The sequence below is a fragment of the Trachinotus anak genome, unplaced genomic scaffold, assembly GCF_046630095.1.
Source record: "Trachinotus anak isolate AG129_WGS33_773 ecotype Australia unplaced genomic scaffold, CSIRO_AGI_Tana_v1 ptg000032l, whole genome shotgun sequence".
Classification (NCBI taxonomy): Eukaryota; Metazoa; Chordata; class Actinopteri; order Carangiformes; family Carangidae; genus Trachinotus; species Trachinotus anak.
In genome coordinates, this window is record NW_027273883.1 from 14,084,162 (window position 1) to 14,094,486 (window position 10,325).

The window sequence follows — 10,325 nt, forward strand, 5'->3', positions numbered from 1 at the left end:
GAGGATGGGGGTTGGGTACACTCAAGCGCATTGTGTTTGCATACTGTGACCTAGACTTGGTCCAGATAGCATGTTTGTAAAGAGCTCAGTGTTACTGCTCCACAGCTGAGATGAGTAAACTGTCAGCTAATCTCATTCTTGTCTGAACTGTCAAACTTTTACTCTTCACTGAATCTAGGACACTAGTTTAAGATTTAACTTTGTTTTCACCTCTTTGGTTACATTCTGTGTAAATGCCTAAACCTGTTATAATGATCTTGTCTTTGAGCAGCTGACATTAGATAAGCTACAATTAAAAAATCTGTTTTTACGCTGCCAGTCAGAGAGAGCTCACTGGGGCTTTAGAGATGTGCATTGCATTCATGTCCTCAAATGAACTGGGACTTTCATTTACTGACTCACTCTGTGTGTTTCTCAGTGTGTGTACTCCTAGCCTTAATTTGGTAAACTAAAAAAACCACAGTACCTTTTGGCGGACTATCATGAATTACAGCACTGTTTTCCAGTGTTGCATAATCTGAAGGACGGATTGCTCTGTGGTTTCCCAGAAGAAGGCCCTACTTGAAACATTGCTACAGTATTTCCTAGCCCAACACAAATGCACACAGGCATAAACAATCACAGTTTGTGCAAAACAAAACATAACCACTCACTTGTGCCAGCACAGACACACTCACACCTCTTGCTGCGGAGTTTCCCAGTGTAGACACACATCACCCTGAGCCCATCCCGAAATAGGAGGGGATGGGCCAAAACAAAACTGAGTCAAGACTGAAAAGTCTGTCAGACCAGAGAGTAATGAGTTAGAGGAGCAGACTCATGGGCTTGAGGGGCAGACAGTTGATATGCTGACACGTTTTTGAGAAGCACCCCGGAGAACCGTGACTTTGAAGACTATTATTTTGTTACATCTGCCTTGAATCTGGACATATTACTCAGTCATATTTCAGTACATCTGTCTAAGCATTGACAGAAAACCTGGTGGAGTATTTTATTTTTTCAAAACCACAGGTGATATTAGCACTGTTTGTGTCAGATTGTCAGCTGAAAGACTGAGCAGCATGTCAGAGGAGGTGAAGCCAGAGAGCGTGTCGCTTTGTCCTCTGGGCACAGCAGCTGCCCCTGAGCCAGAGATGTTGTGTATTTTTGGGACAGGGGACTTGGGGCGATCTCTGGGCCAGCGTCTGCTCCAGTCTGGCTACAAGGTGGTGTACGGCAGCCGCAGACCCCACAGCTGTGGCCCCTTGCCTCAGGGAGCTCAGGTACAACATATTGCATGACATCTTCTCAAACTCTGGAATTCACATTTTCTTCCAGCTTTAAAAAGAATATGTATATTTTAAAAAAAAATTTTATTGATCATTGTTAAAATCAACAGCTGATGTTGCATGATGGCTTAGAACCAACTCAAAAAGACTGATAGAGGTTAAAGTGCATGGTGCTTGTCGGTGCTGGGGAAAAAAAGAAACAGTTCTTATCAGAGTTTGAAAGCTGACTGAGCTAAACAAGGTCATTGATATTGTGTGTGTGTGTGCATGTGTGTCTGCAGAGGTTGCTGTACGTTGTTTGTCTGCTACATACCAGAGTGTTTTGTTGTCATCTTTCATGCAATATGTGCTTATGTTATGACATTTGTGTCTCTGAACATGCTGAGCCAGTTATTATTGAGTGTGTTTCCATGTGTAATGGTGCTGTGTTTGTGTGTGTTGTGCAGGTGATGAGCCATGCAGCAGCAGCCCAGTCAGCCAGTCTGGTATTTATTTGTATTCACAGAGAGCACTATGACTTCCTGGAGAAACTTGCACCTCAACTCAAGGGGAAGGTACATTGTTGCACAGTTGGATGCTTTTGAGGAACATAGCAGTTGGTTAATTTCAATTTTTTTTCATCCACTCTGCCGATTTCATTGGTTGGAAGGTGCTGGTGGACGTCAGCAACAACCTCAAGAAGAATCTATATCCAGAGGCCAATGCTGAGTATCTGCAGAGGTAAGAGGAAACCAGGCAATAATGTAATTACCTAAAACATTCAGACATGTCATGGATCATGTGGTTTGAATCATCAACGGCTGGTGGAACATGAAGCAAAAGTTTAGATAGATAAGATAATATCCATGTATTTGTTGTTTGTTGTCCAGGCTGATCCCTGGAGCTCATGTGGTGAAAGGCTTCAACACTTTGTCTGCTTGGGCCCTGCAGAATGGACCCTCAGATGCCAATAGACAGGTACTGAATGTGTTTCTGATGTCAGATTCTTCCTCCACTGCAGAACAACAAGAATTTGACAGTTCTCCAATGTGTTCACACAGTGGGGTGTTGACCAACAAGTTAAAAATAATAGCCTTTTTCAGAAAGGCAAACATTTCAGTCCAAATTATATTATTAACTCATTTGAAGTTTTGATCAAACCAAATCCAAGTAATAGAAGCCAAATTGGAGGAGTCAGCCTTATGTCTCTGCTGTGAGTGCCATCTCTGATGTATCCTTGAATCAATTAACTCCACAATCTCTCTTAGATCTAAGCTTCTCTTCACATGCTTTGCTCTCTCACTCTGTACTGCAAAGCTGCAGCATATGTGGGTTTTTCTCTGTTTCATTTTGATCTGGTTGTGCAATCCCAGAGGACAGTAAAACCACCCAGGAGAGAGAGAGAGAGAGAGAGAGAGAGAGAGAGAGAGAGAGAGAGAGAGAGAGAGTGTTGTGGAGGGAGTATGTTTATGTATCAGGGTGTGTTGGTGTATTTGGAGCACCATCAGCAACATTACATATGTTTAGTTAGTGTTGTTGTTAGTTCTTACCTGATTACTTAAATTAAATTTAGTGTTTCAAACAGGAAGCCACAGTATCTCCAGATACTTTTATGTTCAGTCCTCTGGAGTCAAAATAATCCTTTCATCATTGTGTGTACATATGTGTAGTCAGTGATGACACATACTCCCCAGGTGTTTTGAGTGCTTGAAAAGCTATGGATGTTTTCATGCTCCAGGTGTACCTGTGTGGAAACAGTGCTGAGGCAAAGCAGGCAGTAGCAGAGATGGCCACCAAACTGGGCTTCACTGTTCTGGACAGGGGGTCTTTGTCTGCAGCCAGAGAACTGGAGGACTTCCCCCTGCAGCTGTTCCCAGAGTGGAGGCTGCCACTACGCTTGGCCTTTGGTCTCACTGCCGCCTTCTTCATCTATGTGGTCATTAGAGATGTCGTCTACACATATGTTGAACAGGGGAAAGACATCTCCTTCAGAATCATGGTGTCCTTGGCCAACAGGGTACAGTAAAGACTCTTTAACATCTTGCAAATCAGCATTTGTTCCTCTTTGAAAGGCAGCCTCTTGGTGTGTTCTCAATACATCATTTAACTCAAATCTGGTGCATGTTATCCTCACAGTAAACTCCTCTGCGCTTATTCTTCATCTTTCAGGTGTTTCCCATTGTGTCGCTCATCATGTTGTCTTTGTGTTACCTGCCGGGCGTCATAGCTGGTTTCCTTCAGCTCTACAGAGGAACCAAATACAGGTCAGACATTAAAACAGGATAAATTCATGTTTAGTTCCTGCACACAGGTGCACAATTAACAATATATTTAATTCAAATGAGCGCAATATTCTAATACAAGTGTAATTTTTAAATCTGGGCAATTACCTATATACTATTTGACTTTTATATCTATATTTATTAATTCCTAAATAATAATTTAAGGACATTTTTACATTTATGTTTATATTTCTTTTTTTCACATTTCTTATTTTTATATTTATATTTATCTTATCTTTATTCTTTACCTCTTAAATTATTCTCTATTCTTGCTGTTACTCTTCTATTCTTGTGGAACAACTGTAACATAACCGAATTTCCCCCTGGGGACCAATAAAGTATTTTTATTGATTGATTGATTGATTTTAAATATTGTATCATACAAGCCAGAGTATGTTTGTTGCAGGCGTTTCCCTGACTGGCTGGATCGCTGGATGCTTTGCAGGAAACAGCTGGGACTGTTAGCACTTGCCTTTGCCTCTCTACATGTGCTCTACACCCTCATCATCCCCATAAGGTATGTAACAGGTGCACATGTGGCATATTAAAGTTTTGTTGTTAATTTCAGCCAAACCAAATCATGACAGCTTTGAACTTCAGTTCATTACACTACACTACAGTTTAATAATAACCCTGTCATAAATCCTACTTTAAAGAGGTGTTCTTTCAACAGAACTGTACGTCCTGGACACTGAAGTTTGTGCTGCTGCTGCATTGTATTATGTTATCTATTATGCTGTATTATATATTATATTATCCTGCTCAGTCAGTATATTGATTAGTATACGACACTTTTCCAACACCTGCATAGGTGGGAAATGAGTGAGGACCCACTGTGCTTATGTGGAGTTATGTGGAGAAGAGAGGCACATTGGTGCATTTACTGAAAGGGTCCAAGAATGGACTTAACCAGGGGAGATACAGATAGGGTCACAACCATTTCCTCCGAGCACTTGGTGACATCTTGGAGCAGGACAGACAGAAAAAGCATCAGACCCACGTGAGACCAGGCCCATCCATCCAGTTCATCAGGGAGAGGGAGAGCTATCTTCCCCTTAAAAGACCAAGAAGAGCCTCTTGCAGCTGGCACAATGGTGGAAGATGAGTTTGGACTTAGGAAGGAAACTACACTTTCAGCAGGTCGAAAAAATATCCCTGAGGCCTGATATCGTCATACAGTCTGAGGAGGTGAAGAGGATCATCCTGATTGAACTGATAGTCCTGTGGGAAGACAGATACAAAGGAGAGGAAGCTCACCGAGTTGTGTGTGTTTGTGTGTGTGTGTGTGTGTTGTTGTTGGTGGTGGTGGGGGGTTATGTAAAGCACTTTGTGTGTTGATTGAAATGCCAATGCCTGATCCAACAATGCAGGGACAAAGGGTGGAAGGCCTGGCTATATCTAGTTGAGGCTGGCTGAAGGGGTTTCCTGGCACAATCTGTGTGGAAGATGCTCTCAAGTTTGGGAATGGCAGGAAGGGAGTGGAAGCTGCTTGAAGGTTGGGCAGCGGAAAAAGTCCCTTCTTGACTTGAAGAAGTAGGAGGAGTTATACTGGAAGCTAAGGAGAAGATGGGCAGTGATGGGCAGTCACTGCCCACCCACCAACTAGGGGACATTGGTTCAGGGTTAAAATGTCAAAGGAAAGTTGGATGCCACTTGATGACATCTTCTCCTGGCTGAAAGCTTCAGTCTTAAGAAAGTGACCAAAGGTGTTAGCATCTAGATGTATCTAGTAGCTGAGAGGTATTTTTTAAAATGTATTCTACCTTCATTGGTATAAATGGGGTTGCAGACTGCTGTATTAGGCATAATTATAAAGTATAATATAATTGCAGTTATCAGCATATGCAGCCAGAAAATTGCCCCTCAGATTCTTAGAAACACCTAAATAAACTTAAAGGGTTGCTATGGCGTTTTTCGAGCAATTTTGACTGACAGTCACTAAGATTGAGCATGAATTTCATTCTTGACATTGGAAAGAGTAGTTGATGAAACAGCTTTGTGCAAGGTCGACTTACCATCTTTATTCAATTCAGTTATCAACTTCACGGTACTCAGCAGATAGAGGTTGTTCAGCTGTCATGGATCATAACTCAATTGTCACATGACTAAAGCATGGAACAAGAGTCACATATTACACATTGGGCCCTGGACAGTTGCTAGGACAATTGGCAATGACAATTGGTGGTTACTGCAGTGCTGCTAGGAAGGCTGGGGTGGTTGCTATGGTGATTTATGGTGGTAAATTACTAAACTATTGCAGGGTTGATAGCTGTCACAAAGGTAGGGCTGACCTTTCCTGATGATTTTGTAATTTTGTAATTTTGATCCCCAGATATTATGTGAGATTCAAGATCTCTCAGAGTACCATCTCAAAGGTAAGGCAACCACACAGCTAAAAAAAAAAAAAAATTGATACATTCAAAGCTTTGTGTTTACATAAAAAAATGCTTAAATACTGTATATGTAATCATAAAGTCAGATGATTTTGAATCATAATTATCTGTTTCTATCAGTACAAAGACTGTTAACAAACATCTCTCTGCTTTGTTTACTGTCACTGTAAGTTCAAGGAGAACCAAACATCAGAGTTTGACACCACGTCCGCTTGGCGTTCTGACTCATACTATGCTGTGGGGATTCTGGGATTTGGCGTGTATCTCCTGTTGGGAATAACCTCTCTACCCTCTGTCAGCAATGCTCTCAGCTGGAGGGAGTTCAGCTTCATACAGGTGGGTACTGCTGTGTGTGTATAAATCATATGTTGGTATCTGGATGTGTGAGCTTCAGTGTGTAACACACTTTCACAGTGACAGTTTATGGACACAGCATTTGGATGAATCCCTGCATCCTGTTTACATTGTGAAACATTGGCAGTCACAACTGGAGGAATGAGACTGTGGAATTTTTTACAACAGTTTCCCAAGCAATCTGTCCAACAGATTTTCCCTCAGCACATGTTGAACAATTTGTTTATATTCTGAACACATCTTTAGACTCTTGATCAGCCCACAAATGAAGAAGGTACATATGTGTGTGCTCTCCATTTAGATTTGCACTTACTGTGTACACTCACTTAAAGGGGACCTATTATGCTTTTCTTCATTTTCCATCATTACAATGTTGGGTGTTCATATTAAACATGGCCAAAGTTTCAAAAAACATAAACATGTGTAAAAGTAATCCCAGTAAGACAAAAGTTCAGGCATTAAACTACTCTGAACTAGGTAACACTAGGTTTCCAACACTTTTTCTTTTTACTTCCATAACAAGCTAACATCAGCTCGCCCAGATTTCTTTATATGGTCATCTACTATAAACAGATTGTGATTGAAAGACTAAATACACCATTATGTCACACAATAATCAGGTAATGGGTGTAATACTTACTGAACAGAGACATCCATCATCTTTGTTGCTGCAGATGTTCATGCGGTCCACTCTCATATTCCACATCAGACTCGGGCTCAAGCATGCACAGATGGATTTGAGAAGTTGCCATTTCCAGTCAATTGTTACTTAGCATCAGTTACTAAGAACTTCATTTTACAGTTTACTTTCAGAACCTCCACATCAGTAAGGGGAAAGGGCGGTGCTCAGAAACATGGTGCACTGCCCCTCAGCAGATTTATGGATGTTCAGCCAATCAGAAGAAAGTAGGCTTTTGAGGAGGCCTCTTAAGGAGGCCTGACCTATTATTGCTTGTTTCAGTCAGAGGCTCAAATGAAGGGCTGCATAACAGGCAGCTTTAGATAACATATGAAGCTACTCTAGTGGAGTCAAAGAATAAAAATACAGAGCTAGAAATGAGCATGATAGGTCTCCTTTAACAAAATGAAAGTTTGGCACTGTTAGCCACGAAAAAGAAGCTGAATTTTAGACAAGCACATTGCCAGTCATTTTCATGCCATTTCTATAATAGCTTATGGTAAAATGAATACAAACAAACCCATTGGGAAATTTAATTTGAGACAGCTGATTATCTCACCTCTTCACTGTGGCCTTGAAAAGCTGCAAATGACAACCATTGATTGATGATTCGGTTAAAACAGAGACATATGCTCACAATATTAAATAGGTTCACTTGATATCCACTTAGAATGTGCCCACTGGAGATATTTTAAAGTGTGTTATGAAATTTGAAATAGTGTGCTTTCACTATTGCACATGTTTATGCTCTAGGCTGCAGAGGTTCAGTTAGTGTGGAAAGTTACAGAGACGCTGCTGGACCTTTAAGGAATGTGGACACTGGCAGAAAAACAGTTTGCTGTGATTTTCACATCATGTCCATTAGCCAAGATTCAAGTTATGACTGATGAGGTCAATTCTGTGCTAGATGGAATATAGTCACATGGACCAGCTCGCTGTTTCCAACTTCCTATTGGAGGTAATCTGTTGAAAGTGCATTCGAGATATTTCATTCCCTTGCTGAATCTTCCACTGTGATTGCTTTCACGTCAGAAGACACAAATGTTCCCCCTTTTTTTCCACGCTTTGACCAATCAAAAATGAAATCGGACTCACTATAGGGAACAAACTCATTCATAAATGTAACTGGGTCATGTCAAGCTCATTTTCTCATTCCACACCCCTCCCCTTTACTCAAGCCCAAATTAGAGCAGTGCTTTAAATGTTAAGTTATTCATCAAATATAATTTGAGGGGCATACATTATCCTTGGCCACAGTCTTTAGGTTTTATTCATGTGTATGAATTGCATCTATGGGCCAGTAAATGCATAAGTCTGTATGTGTGTGTGTATGTGTATGCACGTTGTCTATCTACAGAAGCTGAATTATCTCTGTGCACACAAGGTAGATGAGTTTGTTGGAGTATGTGCACATGTGTGGGTCAAAGGCCTGTCTCTGTAAAGGCCAGTCTATTACATTTCATCTTACTGAGCCTTTTACACAATAATTAGGTCTGTGATTTCAGCAAAAGTGAAACTATGAGAATCTGTGAATGCACACATACTGAGTTATATTTCTTAACTCATTTTTCTCTCTTCCAGTCCAAGCTGGGCTACCTCACGTTGTTCCTCTGTACCTTTCACACCTACCTGTATGGCTGGAACAAGTTCCTTTATCCCTCTTACTACAAGTGGTACACTCCTCCAGCCTTCATGCTCGGTCTGGTGTTGCCTTCTGTGGTGTTGGTGCTCAAGCTGCTGCTCATCCTGCCCTGCGTGGACCGTACCCTTACCCGCATTCGACAGGGCTGGGAGAGAAATGATCCAAATGATGATACCAAGGAGTCACTGCTAACATAGGGCTATTACAGTTACAGACACGAAAAACACTGGTATGCACAGAGAACCATAGACCCAAAGGCACCACAGCGACTTATAAGCTGAAATAACCCTAGTTCGTTGTTTTGGATGCCACAGATCCCAGACTATAGGCTACAATTGTTCTGCTCATTCAACAGTAAAGTCATTCTGTCTCTCTTTATGTAATCATGTTGGAATCCATTTTGTAAACATAGCATATGATACAACAGCACTGTATAGGTTTTCCTCACTTACACAAATACTTTGGACCTGCATAGATAATCATAGACACATATTAAAACAGCTATGCTTCATTTCAAGCCATGTTTTTTTTCTCAACTGGAATTTAATGCTATTTAATGCTATATGCATGTACAAGCAGTATTGTTGCAGGATCTGACTGAGAGACAGGCAACATTGTTGGTATTTCCCTTATAATCAGCAGTGGCATTTGACCATCTCTGAATTGTATATCTTTGACTTTCTCAACAACTTTGAGCTACTGGTGGCTTATGTTTATTGGACTAACTTATCTTTTTCTGCTACATTTTTGTATTCTCGCTACAGTGTTACCACTGTGAAATGCTCTTCAAAGTAAACTTTATTGTGACTAAACAGCATAGTCTTGTCTCTTTTTCTCTCTGCCATATATATCTCATCCTGTCTGGAAGCTCAGTCAAACTCAGAGCGTTTTTTCCCTGCTGGGTTCAGCATGCTCTGTCTAGTCGTCTCGGTCTGATCCCTCTCCAGGGTTCATCCCTCCGGGTTATCTGATGCCGTTCTCCAGGAAACATTTGCTCTGAGATGTGGGCTTCTCCCCCAGTCAATACTGGGTCTCATCACATCAGTGGAGAGGGGCACGTGCAGACTCCTCCATCACAGAAGTCCTCCGCCGAGAGGATAAAATATTTGGTTGTGACAGCACAGCTGCAGAATGTCATTTTTGCTGATCATGTTGGGAATGAAGAAGGCATAGAACTCGGATAACTGTTAGTTGTTAGCGACACATGATCAAGCATTAATCTATAAACACTGACAAGGAGGCACACACACGCAGTATGTTGTCACATGCATGGATGCATTCAAAACACAGGCCACACAGACACAAACGCACACACCTGCAGGCAAGGAAAAAGGAAGGATGATGAGTTTCACGGTCAACTGAAATATTAATAATCTCAAGAATGATTGTGGTACATTTGGTAAATCAGAGAACAGAAAACCAGCTGCTAAATTGTGAAACCTTGAAGTGGAAAAGCCTATGAATAAATAAACAATAATATTCAGTGTAGTACTTGTATAGAATCATAAAGTGTTCCGATGAGTCTTTAAGGTTTGTAGGGTTGTGGTTAGAAATTATGTCACACATGAGGAGAACAGTCCCAATAGCTTACAAGAAGTGTAATGAGGAATAATGAATCAGTTTTGTTACCGTACACATCATGTATATTATATTTTAATGTGAAACCTCATTATGCTTTCATCATAACTATAAGTTAATGTGTTTTCTTCAAAAACATGCATTTGCTTG

General features: G+C 41.0%; 1 protein-coding gene across 1 annotated transcript; it reads left to right on the top strand.

The window, feature by feature from the left end:
• Positions 1-782: 782 nt before the first annotated feature.
• Positions 783-9,409, top strand: LOC139612978 (metalloreductase STEAP4-like). The gene is made up of 10 exons (XM_071469188.1): positions 783-1,262; positions 1,715-1,822; positions 1,918-1,988; positions 2,138-2,225; positions 2,986-3,264; positions 3,417-3,511; positions 3,936-4,046; positions 5,862-5,904; positions 6,094-6,258; positions 8,537-9,409. Exons 1-10 carry the CDS (start codon positions 1,062-1,064, stop codon positions 8,792-8,794), a joined length of 1,419 nt encoding a protein of 472 aa, XP_071325289.1. The 5' UTR covers positions 783-1,061; the 3' UTR covers positions 8,795-9,409.
• The last annotated feature ends 916 nt before the right edge of the window (positions 9,410-10,325 follow it).

Excerpts from the sequence above, each read along its gene's own strand:
- LOC139612978 (XM_071469188.1), top strand. The coding sequence starts at position 1,062 with ATGTCAGAGGAGGTGAAGCCAGAGAGCGTGTCGCTTTGTCCTCTGGGC. Across the intron at positions 1,263-1,714 it reads CCTTGCCTCAGGGAGCTCAG|GTGATGAGCCATGCAGCAGC; the intron begins GTACAACATATT and ends TGTGTTGTGCAG. Across the intron at positions 2,226-2,985 it reads CCTCAGATGCCAATAGACAG|GTGTACCTGTGTGGAAACAG; the intron begins GTACTGAATGTG and ends TTCATGCTCCAG.